At 34.1% G+C, this 19,090-nt stretch overlaps 1 protein-coding gene across 1 annotated transcript; it reads left to right on the plus strand.

Annotated features, from left to right (window-relative positions):
* The first annotated feature begins 391 nt into the window (after positions 1–391).
* Positions 392–18,568, plus strand: LOC128558911 (uncharacterized). Its single transcript, XM_053549201.1, has 3 exons — positions 392–447; positions 14,996–15,503; positions 18,221–18,568. Exons 1-3 carry the CDS (start codon positions 392–394, stop codon positions 18,566–18,568), a joined length of 912 nt encoding a protein of 303 aa, XP_053405176.1.
* Positions 18,569–19,090: the final 522 nt, after the last annotated feature.

Here is a 19,090-nt window from a genome sequence, read left to right on the forward strand (position 1 = left end):
TATCCTAACAGACTCATTGTTTGGTCCCTTTGGCGATACACAATATGCCTGCGCGGGTCTTGGCAATTGCACACTAAAATATATGATAGAAAGACACAATGATTCGGTGAGGCAAATATTTTGAAACGTAACTATATTATCTAATGTCTAAAATCTAACTTGATTTAAAGTTGTTGTGACCTGGAGTGTATTGTATGGAGCAATTCACAAAACTCTGGATTTTCGTTGTATCGAAGTAATTCAAGGAAACATTTGCGAAACAGATATTAAACATTTTAAAATCTTAGATATAATTATTGATTAATGAATACTAGTACGGGCCAAATATATTGCCAGAGTGATCAAGCTATTTAAACACCAGGGTAATGTTACATAGGATTCTATACGAAAAATGGTTATATTCCTCAAAATATCCTGTGCTGCTCCAGTTGCAATCGATCTCTGCCAGTAAGCATAAACGGTGTGATAAAGGGATTTTGAAATAACTTGGCATAAATGTTCCCCTTAATGAGTCGGTGTGTCATGCTCAAGACTCAGACCCCTAGTTTCAAGGTCAAGGTCACACTTAGAGGTCAAAAGTTAACAAACTGAAACTGAATAATTTAAATGATTAAACGCCTATTTTTATACAATGATATATTCAATGGCGTTGTACATAACAATAATAATAATTATTATAACAATATTAATAATGACAATAATAATAATATCAGCCTTATTGTAACAAACAGTCATGATCGCACCCCTCCCATTGAGGTCATTTTACCTCTATTGCAAATACCAGTGCTCAAAGCATCACATGGTACGCCCAGACGAGCTGAATATAGAGGTTCACCTCCCCCCCCCCCCCCCTCGCGGTTAATGGTGCCATCATATACTATTTAAGAAAGAAATACTACACACTACCCTACCCATAGAGCCTTACCAACAAGTACGCTTAATTATACAAACCTTGGAAATATAAATGTTGAAATGTAAAACCTTTTTACAAAAATTTAAGAACTATCGCCTGCTATTTTCGCATAATAAACAGTTATCAAAAAAATTAAAACAATGTCGAGAAATCTCTGAAATACAGTGTCTTAAGATTGTTTTTGAATGTGTCAAGTGATTTACTATTGCGCAGGTCTAACGGCAGTTCACTCCAAAGTTTTGGACCAATAGTACAGACACTTCTATCATTGAATGTTTTGCACTTGTATGGAACAACATAACGACATTCAGAATTTTCAGACGATCTCAAACTTTGTCTACTAGGAATATATTCTGTAAGCAATTCTGTTAAATACAGAGGTGCTCGGCCAGTGTGACAGTTATACATGAAAGAAAGTATTTTGAACTCAATTCTTGCTTTCACCGGCAACCAATGTAAGTGATACAATGCTTATTTAGAACTGTCAAATCTGTCAAATTTCCTCAAATTTTGCGCACATGTTTTGAATACATTGCATCTTACGCACCTCACAGTTAGCTTCACCATACAGTATGATATTGCAATAATCCAGATGTGAAATAACTAGTGACAAAACTAAAATTTCAGTGGCTGCTTTTGTCAAGTATTTTCGGATGTTCTTAATTCGTAGGTAATTCAACATGGCTGTACGACATTTGCGACTTACATGATCTTTAAAGTTCAAGGTTTCGTCAAAAATGCACTGAGATATCTTATTGTGCTTTCACGTTTGACATCATCACCAGCAATGTTAATGGAATTTGTACAGCATTTGTTCAGTTGAGGTCTGCTATCAAACATAATAAATTTAGTTTTGGAAGTGTTCATTTTCAGTTTGTTTCTATTTATCCAGTCATTGATTATAACTGCGCACCTTTCAAGGGCTCCGATCGCTTGTGATTCTACGGAAACAGATGTAGGACGAAAGCTTTTATTTGCTATATGATCATCAGCAAAACCATAGACTGATATGGACTTTTGGAATGGCATCAAAAAGAGTTCAAGTATAGGTGAGATAAAGCAACTGCCCTGGGGCACACTGCATTCAAGATGGCGGTCTGATGAATATATATTGTTGATATTAATCTTACAAGTACGAGACCATAAATAGGAGTCTAACCATTGAAGAGCTGTATCACAGACGCCATATTGTGCTTTCAGGACATCTAGAAGAATGTCGTGGTCGACAGTGTCAAGTGCCGCACTTAAGTCAATCGCAATAAGGGCCGTGACTTCCTTTTTCTCCATACCACTTAGAAGATCATTGACCAACCGAGGTAGCGCAGATTCACAGGAGTGGTATTTCCTATATGCAGACTGTTTCTGAGGCCAAAGACTGTTTTGATTTACATGTTTGTTTAATCTATAAAGAACAGCTTTCTCAATAAGTTTTGATAGAAATGATAAATTACTCACAGGAGGATAACTGGAAAGCTCTAGTTCAAGTCATGTTTTTAGAAGAGGTCTAACAACTGCTTGTTTGTATTTCACAGGGAAAACACCTAGTTATACTAGAGAGAAGTTCATCTACATGTGATTTCAGAATACATGTTGGCAAAATATCTAACTCCGAAGACGTAGTATTCAATTCATTGATGAGATTTTTCACTTCATCTTGAGTCAATTCAGTAAATTTGTTTAAATTTTGTATATCCTTTACTTGAGGTTCAAAGTTTTGGTATTTATTTAGGGATTGACGTATTTTTGAGATTTTTGCCATGAAAAAGTCAGCAAAGTTTTCGGCCAAAGAATTATTAGACTCTCCTTGAGGCAGTGGGTTTTCAGATTTGGTGCCAGTTAGTTCAGATACCAGTCCATACAGAGTCTTGGAATCACCTTAGGCAGACTATTTACCGTTCTCTATCTTTTCACTGAGTGTGTTTCTCTTTTGACGTTTGATTTCAAAATTGTATTCATTTCTTACTTGTTTATATGACTCAAACTGATCTGTTTTACCATAACGCCTCCATGTACGCTCGGACTTTCTAACTTGTTGCTTTAGATGTTGCAATTTTTTTATTGAACCACGGGGAGCGTGCTTATTCAGGACATCCTCTATTTCCGATTCAAACTATTTCACAAACTTGTCTATATTCTGTGAATCAACGTTTATTGCACCTAGGTCGCTTGAAAATTTTGATTCGTTAAAATTTTTAAAGATTCTAAATGACACGCTCCTACTAGTAATAGTCTCTTTTTTAACATCTAAGAGAACCTTAACAACATAGCGATCAGATAAAAATGGTCCAGGCTCCTGTATGAGTACTGAAATCAACGTGTTGTTCCAGGCCCATAGCTACTAGAGAGTCCTTGAAGTTTGTAATAGAACTGTTGTCATCGTTTATATGCAAGTTGAAATCTCCCAATATAAGTAAATTGTCATAATGTGGTAAAATATTTTCGATGAAATCAAAACATTCAGCAACGAACTGGTTACCAGTCGATAGAGCCTGGAGTCTATACACACCCACTACGTGTATGGTTAAATTTTTGAAAACGAGTTTCCAAATACCATATTCAAAGCTTCGAAAAGTGCTTGAGTTACCCTTCGCATATTGATCGTGTTTCTACAAATGATCGCAACACCACCGCCTTTTTATTTTTTCTATTGGTTACGCTTAATTTATATCCATTCTGGTTCAAGTCAGAAGTTTCAAAATGATGCTGTTTCTCATCCTAGTACCAAGATTCAGTCAAAAGAGTGAAATATATTCTCTCATCCCTGACGTATATGCCCACACGGTCTTCCGCACGGTCTTGCGCATGGCACGTCAGAGTATATTTCGTGTCCGGTCTATAACTCTGCCATTCATAAATGAATTTTCAAATTACTTAGCACAGATGTTTCCCATACTGAGACGACGTGACATGCGCAAGATCCAGAGCCCTAGCTCCAAGGTCAATGTCACACTTAGAGGTCTGCTTCGTGGCCGGTCCATAACTCATTCATCAAGAGATTTTGAAATTACTCGGCACAAATGTTCCCCATAATAAGAGGACGTGTCATGCGCGAGACCAAGTTCCCTAGCTTTAAGGTCAAGGTCACACATGGAGGTTAAAGTTTAACATAGTCTGTTTCTTGTACGGTCAATAACTCTACCATTCATCAAGGGATTTTAAAATTACTTGGCACAACTGTTCCTTATATTGAGTTAATTCGAACAAGGCCCCTAGGTTTAAGGTAAATGTCACACTTAGATGTCAAAGGTCTAATTTAAGAATGACTTTGTCCGGAGCATTTCTTCTTCATGCATGGAGGGATTATATATTCTCCCCCACTTAGACTACTGCTGTACTGTTTGGGGTAATTGTAATCAAGAGCAAACCAATAAACTTATGTCCTTTAAAAAAAGAGCAGCAAGACTTATTTTAGATGAAACAATAGAAAGACCTTCAGCAAAGCTTTCAAAGATACTAAACTTGATGACTTTTGATGAAAGAGTAGAATGCAAAAAAATCAATATTGATGTACAAGGTTTTTCACAATATTGCACCCTCTTATCTACAAAACAATTTCACCTATGTATCCAAAATTCATAGTTAGTCCTTACGATCTAGCGATCAAAACAGTTCATATGTACCCAAACCTAACCTTGAAATTTTACGAAAATCCTTTGCATATACAGGATCAAAACTTTGGAACAAATAAAACACTCAGGTAGTGTAAACAGTTTTAAAAAGAATTATCTAGAGTATAAACAGAGGCTTAATAACAGATCTAATTCAGATAACACATAAAAGCAAAATCTATAACTTAATTATGAATGAAAATCTATTATCTATGTCTCTCAGAATACAAATGTTCTGAAGTTGCTCAAATTCTTTATCTAAGTATTACCCTTCTAGTAAATTTTGTCCTTGTACATACTGTTTGATTGTTGAAACTATGATGTTCATTTTATTGCTATCTTCTACTTTTAGATCTATTATAGAATTTAATTTGTCTTTGTATATTCTGTGTCATGTATACCTTTTGTGTATATTGTTTGTAAATTATGTTTGAAAGAGGACCACAGGGAAGATTGGGCAAGCCCGAACTGTGCCTTCTTCTATAAATAAAGTTATTATTATTATTATTATTATTATGTAACTTGGCACAAATATTTACCACCATGAGGCACCCTTGTTTAAAGAATGACGTACCTTTGTTATTACTACAAATAGCTTATACTGTAACTTTTTTATTTCTGGCCGTAGGGAATAATCGAGACCACTTTTCTGTGGTACAACTTGCATGCTACATCCAATTTTTAGGTGTATTTTGACCTATTTCTACCTGGTAAGGAGTTTTGTGTGAACTAATATTATATAGATTTTTTTCAGGATTAACTTTCCTTTGTTGCTACTATAAATAACTTATAAGTGCTTTTATAATTGGCCAAAATAATTCATATGCAAATACTGGTGCTAGTGTAAAGAAATTTGATATGATGGGCGTATATTGTGAAATTCTGGCACTCTTGTTTATTTTTCCTTACCAATTTAAGAATAAAATCACATTAAATCTTTAAAATATAGATATTAGCATTTGAAAGCATTCACCAATTATAGATTTCTAGACATTTTCAAACTTCATAATGTCTTCATGAATTGTATGATATATAGCTATGACTTACGTACATTGTTAGTATGTTGCCCTATTACTTAGAATATGTTGTACTGGCATGCAATATGTTTTGAAATTGAAATCTGAACTGCATGGAAGACATTTTTATAATGTTGTTACTGGTATTGCCAAGACCTTTTTGAGGAGCAAAGAGAAAATATTCCCAGATGACATGATAGAACTATTCATGTTTGGAATAAGACTGATTATATTGAAAAATAGAAACAAAGTATTAAGCATAATTTTTAATGTTTTGTCCTTGTACATTTACGTTTAAGGAAAACCGATCAAATGTATATGATAAATTAAAAAAACCAAAACACATATCTTTTATGTTTCCTGAATTTCAAGCCAATTTAAGGTGTACATTTTTGTTGTGTTGTTAACCCTTTAAAATCTAGAACAAACATTCAAGTGCACATTTTAAACAACGGAAAATCTCACAACGTTTATTATGTAATTAGTAGTCATGGCAACTTTCTGACAGGAAACAAAATCAAAATGCATTATGTGTGTTTGACATTATGCTTCCGTGATATTTTTTCCTCTTACAAGTCTGCCCTTTTTGTTTCAAACGTCAAGAGAGTTTATGAACTTTATTATGTCATTTGTGCAGCGTGTATTACTCTATGTTTTAAATCTTTTAATTTTGTACTAGTAAAAAACCGTTTTTGTTACGTGAATGATCGCTCTGGAGAAAAGTTATTGTAAAATTTAATTCGTGAAGAGCTTTTGTGAAGGGGATAAAGAACTGGCTTTTTGTCAGACAGTTGATTAAATTATATAGCTGTGATGCTAGATTGCTCATCATTTTTAATTGTCTAAAAGTCCTAAGGCCGGTTAGTTTCACACACAGTTTTAGATGTTTTATCATTCCCACCTTATTTTGTGTTATAATGTTTAGGATGTAGATGTAGTTGTGGTAGGCGAATGTTGACCATATACGTGTGGTAATCTAGAATTAATGAATATACGTTTCTTCTAACAATTTCATGCAACAGTTTCAATCCACTGCTGAGGAAAATTGCACCATTGTCGTTTTATTGCCCTTCCACGGACGTTATAGTAACATGTAAACGCTGAAGAGGGATATGTCCATACATGTTTAGTTCCTATAGAATTCCAGCTCAAATATATCTAACTTACGCATTGGCCTATATTGACAAGTTGAAGCTGGGTATTTCAGCAGATAACTCACGTCATATGTTCGTGTAATAGAAATTATTAGCACAAATAAATCAAAGAAGTCGTATATGAATAATTCTTAGATATTGATGCCAACATAAGGAACGACACATGAAGTGGGCAATGACTTGGAAACATAAATCAAACTGATCATAATCTTATTATTTTTAAGAATGATAAAATGACTATCAAATTAAGGGCAGAATATTGTCTGCATATTCTCTGAAACAAGATTCATCGCTGGAGTTTAATGTAAATGTTTGGTTGTTGCATAGTTTGAACTCGAGAAAGGAAATTGCAACGTCACGATGATATTGCCCGTGTCTCCGCTAGCAAAATAACTGCTAATATTATCCGTACAAACTTTTAATTCATTAAATCTGAATAAGGTAAAACTCTGAATTTTTCAAACATAACATTTTATGAAAGAACCTACTTTCTTTTTTATTAATGAATAAGGTCTCATTAATTTTAGATAATTAGATCTATAATAGTTTTGGGCATTGACTTAAATGCACTGGACGACTCCGGATTGTGCGCCAACAAAAAAAAAACAAAAAAAACGACAATTTTAAAATGTCAGGAAATATTTGCTATATTTCTTAATAAATTTAAAACTTAATTACAGACAGATGAACTTAATTATTGATGTTTTTACCAGTTTAGGTGAGTTTATTTTTTGTTAGTTTTGGTTTAATAAGAAGTACACAGTTCCGCTCATATAAACACCTCCCAGTGTTTTTTTTTAATACCATGATCATCCGCAAGTTAGCTTTATTTAAAATATCTCAGTGTTGTCCTAATGGGAACTTTGATTCCATTCAAGGTCAATTTTATGATAAAATCCCGCCTATGCATTTGTGGTGAGAGAGGTGCACATTTCATTACCTCTCATAAAACATTAAATCAAGCCGGGTGTTCCCTTGACTGGTTGTCTCCGAAAAAACTACATTCATTTATTCTCAAATGACGAGCTGTACGAATCGCAGAGGAAAACGCTAATAGATGTGAAGTCAGCAACCTCAAGTGTTCGGTCACAGTTCCTAGTAGGCCAATTTTCTGTTGCTTTTTACCATGCCTGACTGGTTTTACTTTTCAGTTTTAATTCTAATACTAATGCATAGCTCTACAAGTATGATTGTAGATATAACACTTCATATATGGTAGGGTTATTTATTTTGCATTTGGTAAATTAGCATTCAAGTTTTTGGATTCATTGTTGTTATATTTTCTGGTCCTTTGGACCATGGAGTCCATTCAGCGTATGTTTAATAGAGTTCTGTTTAAGCCGGTGCTTGGGAGCGTGAGAGGTGCTGCACATTTCATTTCCTCTCATGAACAGAGTCTGCTATTATTCTTCTTGGTTGTATTTTATGCTTCCAAAGGATATTTTTACAGATTTTATTTACGCTAGGCAAAATATTAGACAAAGGAAAATGGTAAATAAAGCATCAGTTTAAGATTTTATTTTCACATATCACGGGTCTTCTTGTTCTTTCCTGGTTTCCAGTTTTTAATTTTTGAGCTTGGTACCTACTCGGGTGGAATAGTAGCGACAATGATAAAGATTTTCAGGTATGATACGATACAATTATTGTACTAAACCACGGATTTATTAAGTACTCTTTTGTTCCTAGGTTACCAACAGTATATAACATACAAAGGAAAAAAACAATTTTACATAAGTAAAGTAAAAGCCGAAGTCAGGTTTTGTCTCTATGTTAGATAAATTGATACAAAATATGAATCAATTAATTTCCAATTATGCTTGTTTCGGATAGAAGCAAACACGTGGCGGTATTAACCACTAAATATTTATTTTATGTCTGAATAAAATCTTAGTTCAACTAAATTATAACTTGCGATCATCACAGAGATTCATATATTCTTTCTATAAATTACAAGTACGATATAATGTGATAGAATTCCCATCGGTTGTTACATTATAGGGCTTTAATAAGTACCATAACGTGACAAGTGTACTGTAATGCCAGAGACAGCATTGATATGATCATTATCTAGCATACTTTCTTCTATTCTCAGTAACAAATGAGACAATACATTTCGTGACACTCATTTATAAGAAAATAACGCCAGGTCTGATATTTGTATAAAAGAAGGGACTTTGAATCAGAGATGTGAATTACTGTTAGTAACGACATGATTCAGCACTAAAACTCGTAAGACAACAAGTCCAATACAAGTGTAACATAATTTTGTAATATTTACTTCCACATGACTGATCTTATTATTGAATGATTTTAGTATCTGGTAGCATGCACGTGCGCCTCGTGTTCCCTTCAAAACATCACCAGTTATCAAATTGAGGCAGTCAATTGAAAGCTTGCCAGAAAAAAAAAAACATAAAATAATTTTGATATCACTTGGTTGTCTGGAAGGTGTCATGAAACAGCAACCGATTAGCATTTTTACATCTTGTCTTTTAATACTGTAAAGACGTAAATTGTCCTTATTATTTCGATATTTTTCTGTGCAATATTTGTTATTTACTTGATATATATGATTAGCTCAAGTACTTTACTATATTTATTTTGCTAGGAACACAAACATTTGATTTTGATTTAACACACTGTCCGTTCATTTGTCCATTTGCCCGTGTACATTGAATTCTTATGTTTCATTAGAAAAAAATGGAATGGGACAGTTTTAATCTGGTCGACAAGTAGACGTATTTCATGATTGGTTACTAGTTTCAGATAACTGCATTTGTAATGATTCCGATAAATGAACATGTTTGTGCATAAATATGAATGTATAAATCAAATTGCCTGCTACCTTAGAGGCGGCCTGGGCCAAGATACTAACATGAAGTTTAGAAAGTCAGCCAAAATGAAAACTCGTGTAGTTTCAGTTTCACTTCGCAGAAAAAGTCATGAGACACGTCTTTTAATACTGGGGATATTTTGCTGTAGGCGTATTTTAGCTCCGTTTAAGATGCCGTGCCATCACGTATGCAAGAGATTAACACGGGGATGAATTTAATTTACAGTGTTATGCAGCAGGGCATGGAGAGAGAGGTTAACCATTTTAAGATATCAAGTAACTGTGGTGGTTTTGTAACTGGCTGTTGTTATCCGGTGCTCCACTGTGTTCCTTTATTTGTTCGCTCCTTCTTCGCTGTCCTTCAATGTTATTTTATGTACTTTTATGTAATGTTTGTTATGTTTGCAACCATACATGCGTTATATTGGATTGCATTTTGAGAGATGCGTACTTGGATCATGTATTTTCGTATTGGATGTTTACCATTTTTATGTGCAGTTTTATGATATAAAATATATATCCGTTCAACAGCTTGCAGTTGGACAATTTTTGTCTCAAATTTCGGCGTCATGAAATCGACATTTTTCTCGTTTTTAGCGTATAAATTTAAAAAGATTTTTTTTATAGATTTTCGCAAGTCTTCGTTTAGTATTATCCATATGAAAAGAAGTCAACAGAGCAAACCAATCACGTCTAACGTCTCATTATATATCACACAAAAGTGAACTTTAAATGTACTGAAAATTCACGCCTGGACCCACCCTGTTGCTACTTTAATGTAAACACTTAACTGTGCGTTATGAAACATAGATACAAACGAATAAGAAGTTTATACTTTGTCAAAACAATTACGAAGCCTCTATATACTATTTCTTGCATTTGAATTGTTGAAATGAACATTGGATTATTACTTTTTACCCACACGGCAATCAAATGTCTATATACATAGCCCACTCATAAAGGTAGCACACCATTTTCGCATGACGTTCACAGTTAATGACGTTGAATAATTGATGAATGGGAGAGAATAAAATAATGAAGACTGCCAGTAATTGATATTAGTTATAAGCTTCAGAAACTGAATTCATAACCATATATATGTTATATCAAAGAGATTGTAGAAGGAAATATAATCTTTTCTTCGATGATTATGAAATAATTGTATACTGGTTTGAAATTCATGAATCTTCAACGGACACTTCGTGACCTCTCATATTTCTCAGTACAATTGTAGATCGCTCTGTACTAGTAGAAAATGAATTTGGCACCCTGAGTGGCTGCCTATGTGCCTGAATAGAGCGCTACATAAATCTGGTATAATATATAATAAGACTACAGATAACGAAATTATTATAACTCCATTCCGTATGGCATCTTTGAAATAGTATGTTTTTATGTTATTTTGTGTAGAAAGAGGAAAGGTTTATTTACCTATAAAAAGACATTGGTGCGCTGTTTATATTGCTATGAAAGCAATTTTACGTAAATTGCATCGCCAAATAGGCAAGTATTTGCCATCACCAACGTTAACAGCACCTCACACTGTCTCCTAATCTATTAAACATGGAAACTCCTATGGTTGCTAGTATATACTAGAGAACTTCAGTTATAGAAGGCTTAAGATGCGAAAATCATTGCTCCTTTTTGAGATTAACATGTCTCCATATTATTCGTATGAAAATATATGTCAAGATAGTTAACTTTACCATTTATCTTGCAAATTTTCATCAACTTGATAGAGTATTACCTTATTGGGTTTATATTGCATATCTTATAAGATCATCCAGAGCTTTTAGTCTTGTTGAAAGCTCTCACACGCGTAATATAACTATTACCAAAACGTTACCGTTATCCTTAACCTCGAAAACTGTTTGCTTAGGTTTATCACCGCAATTGACATTTAGAGATATTTAAAACTTTTCTGTGGCTAGGTATTCCAGAGACTGATTGTTATGGATATGTGATTTAGATTTTTCCAACCATTATTTATGTAAGTCCAGTAACGTTTTATTGCAAGAGGCCGTGACCGTATTGGTCTGAGACACCTTCCATGTAAAGTGTAAGGCAACCCTTTAACATTTGGGCGCGACGCATTTCTTTGACTGCATGATGGAAAACATGAGGAACTAAATGGCAACTCGCTCTTAATTCCCCGCTATGGATGGACTGGTTTAGTCATTGTCCGCTGTTCTGCTCCAACATGGTCGTAATGATGTTTTCGTTTGTGTCTTTGATTCTTAGGAACGTTTACAGCTCCACATGTTTTGATTTATATCTTTGTATATGAGCATATTTGTGTTTCACACCGTGTTTCTGTGGTTACTGTTACTGCGGGTAAGTAATGTATTAACACTGTTTGTAATTTAGAAACATAGTAGGGGTTAAAGAGCTTGGTAGGGCGCCAATTAACTATTTAAAACTCCCAAGTATTAATTTTGCCACTGGCATTGCCCTGCTGTGTTTCTTCTTCATGTATATATAGTCTTTATACACGAGTCATCGGTTTGGAAATTTCTGAAATGAGGGGTCTAGACGATGGGTTGGCTGTATTTTGAAATTGACTTGATAAAAAAAAAATCTCAAATTGTGAAAATGCCTGAAATACGTGTAATTTTATACGATTTTAGTACAGCTTGTTAAAATTGCCAACGTTGGCCCAACGCCATTTTGCTAATTGGCGCAACGTTGGTACACCGTTGGCCTAACGATTGGTATCCTACACTTATCGTTGGCCCTCCATTGGGCCAACAATTGGTATCCTACACTTATCGTTGGCCATCCATTGGGCCAACAGCGTTTTTTCGTCTATGATGGTTGGTCCAACATTGGGTCAACTCTATTCCTTTGTAGGCCAAAGAAGGATGCCAACGCTATCCCAACGATTATGAATTTGAAAAAAAAGTAAACTAAAACTAATATTATTTAGTACACGTTTTATTTTCAAATAATTGTGATTTTGTTTAACATTTAACAAGAAATATCTAAAAATTTATTTAAAGTTTGTTTGCAAGTTTCCTGAAGAAATATAACCGAATATTTGAACATCACTACAACATGTCTAACATTGATTCCAGCCTTTTAAAATTCTAACTAAAAATAAATCTGTCATTTATCTTTCTTCAGTCACTGATTATATCCTATTAAAATGAATTACTGTCTGTATTTTAACTTAATATATATCCAAGTTCTGTCACAGTCGACTGATTGTTTTCTTTTCTCACTGAAGTTGCAGCTTTCTGTCTTTTCTTTTTCCTGTGCACTACATTATTACTTTCTTGAACAGCACCCTGTAAAAAATCGAAATTCATAATGTTGATTAAACCATCTATGTCAAATTTATAACTATACAGATGCAAATAAACCTCTTGACATAAACGTGCGTAAAGAGTATGAAATTTATTTTTGCCTGTATTTAACCGAGAAAAATATGTTAAAATTAACGAGAATATGAGTTATTTTATTTACAGAATTAAATACTCAACACAAGTGCCATCCACGAGTTTTAGATAAAAGTATTCAACATATGTTCAAGGCACATGGATACTACATGTATACAGGTTCTCTATAAGATTCCACAATTTTATCAAAAATACTAAAAAACTTCTACCTACAGTTTATAGCTAGTAGATCGAATTTTGTTCAATCTAGATCTATCGCATGTATAATAGTTTCCTTTACTTCATATGTCTGTGCAGCGAGAAATCTCGCCCAGAGATTAAAATTAACCACATTTTCTGGGATTTCTTACATAACTCGGGTTAACGAGAGTTCATGTTCTGGAATATTCAACAGGTTTATTGTAAACATTTTATGATTGTACAAGATTAAACATTTGTTGTAGCAGTTTTTAGCTCGACTATTCATAGAATAGTAGAGCTATTGGACTCGCCCATGCGCCGGCGTCCGCGTCCGCGTCGGCGTCCGCGTCCCGATTTGGTTAAGTTTTTGTATGTAAGCTGGTATCTCAGCAACCACTTGTGGGAATGGATTGAAACTTCACACACTTATTCACTGTGATAAACTGACTTACATTGCACAGGGTCCATGACTCTGTTTTGCTTTTTTACAAAATTATGCCCCCTTTTTTACTTAGAAATTTTTGGTTAAGGTTTTGTATGTAAGCTGGTATCTCAGTAACAACTTGTTGGAATGGATTGAAACTTCACACACTTATTTACTGTAATAAACTGACTTACATTGCACAGGTTCCATAACTCTATTTTGTTTTTTACAAAATTATGCCCCTTTTTCGACTTAGAATTTTTTGGTTAAGGTTTTGTATGTAAGCTGGTATCTCAGTACTCACTAATGGGAATGGATTGAAACTTCACACTCTTGTTCACTGTCATGATCTGACATGCACAAAGTAGGTCCCATAACTTTATTTTGCTTTTTTACAAAATAATGCCCCTTTTTCAACATAGAAATTTTTGGTTAAGTTTTTGTATGTAAGCTGGTATCTAGGTATCCACTAATGGGAAAGGATTGAAACTTCACACACTAGTTCACTGTCATGATATGACATGGAGTGCAAAGGGTCAATAACTCAACTTCGCATTTTACAAAATTATGCCCTTTTTCAACTTAGGAGTTTTGGGTTAAATTCTTATATGTAAACTGGTATCTCAGTACCCACTAATGGGAATGGATTGAAACTTCATACACTTGTCCACTGTCATGAGCTGATAAGCACTATGCAGATTCCATAACCCTATTTTACTTTTTTACTAAATTATGCCCCTTTTTTGACTTTCGTATTAATTCAAGCAACAAGGCTGTTGAATAGTCGAGCGTTGCTGTCCTCCGACAGCTCTTGTTTTCAATATAAATTTTTCACAAATTAGATTATTCAGGTAGTAGATTTAAAATAGTTAAAAATATCATTACGTTTGCAGATAAGTATTACGTTTAATTTGTCCAAACTATGATTACGAATTGGTGCAGAAAAGTATTTAATTAAATACTGTATGTTTCACATATACAACGTGTTTACCTGTAGGGGCTTGTAATAAAACAGTGAATTGTAAATATATAATTATTATATTATTACTTCTGATGGGCCAACATTGGGCCAATGATGTTTTCTGTGTGTAAGTCTTTCCCTGAAAATCAGTATTGGGCCAATGCACAGATATCTCTGACTGAATTTTAAAGTTGGTTCAACGTTGGCCCAACAGCTGTATTTACAATGCTTATTAATCATTGTTGGGCCAACAGTGGCCCAACAACGATTATCCTTTGACGGTTTTCCGTCGTTGGCCCAATGACTTCATTTTTACAGGGTTGTAAAGAAACTAAATCTTAGCAATTGTTTACATAAGCGGATCTTGCATCTGGCTTGCATTACTTCAGTTTCAAATATGTGCCAGATCTGTCGTTAGCAAAGGCAACAAATGGCCTCTGCGTAGACATTTGTATCAAAATTTTCCTAAAAAGTAAAAGTAAGTCAATTCCTTGGTAACTGTAAGCACAGTAAACACATTCGGAACCACACATCGTCAAGCAAGTCGCATCCAGAAACACACATCGTCAAGCAAGTCACAGCCGGAGACACATATCGTCAAGCAAGTCGCAGCCGGAACCATACATCATCACGCAAGTCACAGCCGGAATCACACGTCATCAAGCAAGTCTCAGCCGGAACCACACGTCATCAAGCAAGTCTCAGCCGGAACCACACGTCATCACGCAAGTCACAGCCGGAACCACATGTCATCAAGCAAGTCTCAGCCGGAACCATACATCGTCCAGCAAGTCTCAGCCGGAACCACACATCGTCAAGCAAGTCTCAGCCCGAACCACACAACGTCAAGCAAGTCACAGCCGGAACCACACGTCATCAAGCAAGTCACAGCCGGAACCACACGTCATCAAGCAAGTCACAGCCGGAACCACACGTCATCAAGCAAGTCTCAGCTGGAACCACACGTCATCAAGAACAGAACAGAACATATTCTTTATTTACTTGTACAACATGTACATCGTTAGATAACATACATTACAAAACACAGATTCAATAGGTCACTATATTCAAAAGTAACAAAACAAATATACTAAAACACATACTAGTATACACTAATTATTAGAGGATGAGCTAGTTACGACAATAATTACCGTTGCAAAAGTGAAATTCTTCGATTTAAAGACAATTTGATAAATTTACATAATTTGAGGAGTTTATTTTTATCAGTGCACTTTAGCAATTCAATAAGTTTATACAAATTTGGTCTGTTATAAAAATAAGATTCAATATATTTATTTCTAAGATCAGCTAAACATAGACATTTACAGAAAAAGTGAAATTCATCGTCTATATCATTTAAATTACAAAAAACAAAATACAAAAACGTTCATTTTTTGGTATTCTATTAACTACATATCGTCCAGTTTGAACTCAAAATGAATGTGATGAAACCCGAAATCTAGTTAAATAAAATCTAAGATCAGAAGGTAAAACATCAAGATAGCTTTCATACCCAAATGTCACCTTAACATTATCATACAATTCCACTAGAAACCCAATTTTTCTTTCCATTTATACAATCTTTATGAGACATATTGTATATAGTTTTCAGAATAATATTATCTGTTTTTATAATTTTGAACCAATATTTCACTATACGAATATACCTTTGTATATACAGTGGATATCGGCCTAATTCTCCATATACTGTAGCATTTGCTATTTTTAATTTTACATTTAGTATTTTTTTCAAAAAATTAAGGTGAATTCTCTCAATTTCCTTAGATTTACCAAATTCCCATATTTCGGACGAATAACTTAGTATAGATCCTACGAATGAGTCAAATAACTGGCATAGTACCTTTGGTTTCATTTTACATTTTTTACAATTTATTAATAGAACATTTAATGCTTTTAATGCTTTACCCGTTAGTTGTTGCTGATTTAATACAAAACTGCCAGTATAGTTGAAAACCGTACCGAGATAATTAAAGTCATTAACAACCTGTAGTGTATTACCATCATATGTAAATTTTTCGAAAAACAACTACTTTAGTCTTTCGCGTGGTAACTTCTAAACTCCATTTTTTGCAGTAACCGTTCAACAACGCAAGAGATGTATTTAATTCCTCTGGAGACTTACCAAGAATAACCATATCGTCAGCAAATAAAAGTAAAATGATTATAATATCGTCAACAGTTAGCCCAGAGTTTATATCATTTTGTAGAAACAATTCCAAGTCTTCAAAGAAAATAGTATTGGCGAAATTACCTCCCCTTGACGCAATCGTACTGAATATTAAAAAAATCAGAATAACAATTACACGATCGCACACAAGATTTAACCTTTTCGTACATATCTTTTATAACTCTTAATATTTTACCGTCTATTCCAAGTTTGAATAATTTTAACCACAATGCGTTTCTGTCAGTACCGTCGTATGCCATTTTCAGATCATCGAAACAGCAATAGAGTCTTTTATTATCATTTAGGTATTTCTGTACAAGATTTAACAAAATAAAGCTAGCATCAACAGTTGATCTTCCTTTCATGAAGCCAAATTGGGTGTCCGATATAGTATTATATTGCTCACAAAAATTAGTAATTCTTTTATTTAAAATAGTTGTGAATAATTTCGACATGCAACTTTCAAGAGTTATCCCCCTATTATTTTTACATTACCCTTATCATCTTTTTTATGTAAAGGTACAATTATATCCTCGGAAAAAACCGCTACTAAGTATACCACTAAAAATATCGCATAAATGTCCAACCAAAATGTCAATGGATTCTATAAAATATTCATTTATTAAACAATCATTCCCACAGGATTTGTCTCTTTTCAACGACGTTACTGCATCCAGAACTTCTTCTATTGAGATAGGACAATTTAGCAAGCAATCTTCATAAAAAGTATTTTCATTGAAATCATAGCTCTCTGCGAAATGTTCCGCTTCCGGATTTTCACTTTTAAAAACATCGTTACTTAATTCTGAAAAATGCTTAAAAAAAGACTCAAGTGTAATTCCATTAGCTGACTGTTTTGATTTCGTTTTAATAGATTTCCAAAGTTCTGTATGTTTTAATGTATTTAGTTTTTCCATATTCGATAGCTGTTTCATATCAAATAGTTTTCGTTTTTTCTTTACAAGTTTTTTATAATCAAATTTTAATGTAGTAAAACTGGTTTCTACTTTCCACAGTTTTACATCTTTTAAATATACGCTGTGCCTCCTTATATCTCCTTTCTGTATGCATACATTCACTATCAAACCATTCTTTGTCATTTACCGGATTATCAGTAAATTACGGTGACGCACTATTACGTTTTTGCCGCTTGGCGAATTATGCTGGTAAAACCACCGACAACATTATTCACTGAATTTTTGTCACTGAGATCTATGGTTTCTGTCAAACGGTTAAAATTTGGTAACATACTAAGTCACAGCCGGAACCACACGTCATCAAGCAAGTCACAGCCGGAACCGATTTCTAATGTTGGCAAGACTTGTAGTCAAATCCTTTTGTATTATCGCACATTTGCAAAGTTACTGAATATTTCTTAATGTACAGTAGTATTATATATGTCTTGGTGTAATGATAGTTTGCTGTTGTATATATATTTACATATGTATCTGTATATTATTGTTTTGATGTACATTTACCATGTCTTGTGTGATAATTACAATAAAATATGATTAAACTAAAACTAAACTAAACTAAAATAAGCCGGAACCACACGTCATCAAGCAAGTCAGAGCCGGAACCACACGTCGTCAAGCAAGTCACAGCCGGAACCACACATCGTCAAGCAAGTCACAGCCGAAACCACACGTCATCAAGCAAGTCACAGCCGGAACCACACGTCCTCAAGCAAGTCACAGCCGGAACCACACGTCATCAAGCAAGTCACAGCCGGAACCATACGTCATCAAGCAAGTCACAACCGGAACCACACATCGTCAAACAAGTCACAGCCGGAACCATACGTCATCAAGCAAGTCACAGCCGGAACCACACGTTATCAAACAAGTCGCAGTCGAACCATACATCGCCAAGCAAGTCACCGAAAAATAAAACTCTAGTAGAAAAACAAAAAGCTTAAATTACCTAATTAAAAACCGAATAATTAAAATGTTTTAGAAAAAATCAACTGGCCTTAAATGTTAATCGTTACGTCTATTTCATCAATATTTATAAAAATTAAACTAAGCTTAGATCTATATCATCAGCCCTAATTCTGATATTCAATGATTAATATCGTTTATAATGTAACAACTCAATCAGTCCATCTAGTAATTTGGAATGTGAAAATTGATTTTTAGCAATTCGTTAGAAACATAGCTACTTAGCCGATGCAATCTGATATCATAAGGCGTTTTAATGTTATAGTAATTGTGCCACTGGAAGCTTCTTATATCCTCTATAGTTTTCAAGTCTTTTATAAAGATTTACGAAATACAGAAGTGGTTGTCATGGAAAAAGTATCAGTTTAATAGCGCTTAATGCCTCCAATGTAAATGATGAATAAACGAAATATGAGCTAGCCTTTCATTTTTGTTAATTTTACGTTTTCATCAAAGATGTAGTATAAAGACG

Source organism: Mercenaria mercenaria, chromosome 8 (assembly GCF_021730395.1).
Source record: "Mercenaria mercenaria strain notata chromosome 8, MADL_Memer_1, whole genome shotgun sequence".
Lineage (NCBI taxonomy): Eukaryota > Metazoa > Mollusca > Bivalvia > Venerida > Veneridae > Mercenaria > Mercenaria mercenaria.

Excerpts from the sequence above, each read along its gene's own strand:
- LOC128558911 (XM_053549201.1), top strand. The coding sequence starts at position 392 with ATGGTTATATTCCTCAAAATATCCTGTGCTGCTCCAGTTGCAATCGAT. Across the intron at positions 448-14,995 it reads GTTGCAATCGATCTCTGCCA|CACAGTAAACACATTCGGAA; the intron begins GTAAGCATAAAC and ends GGTAACTGTAAG. Across the intron at positions 15,504-18,220 it reads TTTATTTACTTGTACAACAT|CCGGAACCACACGTCATCAA; the intron begins GTACATCGTTAG and ends AACTAAAATAAG.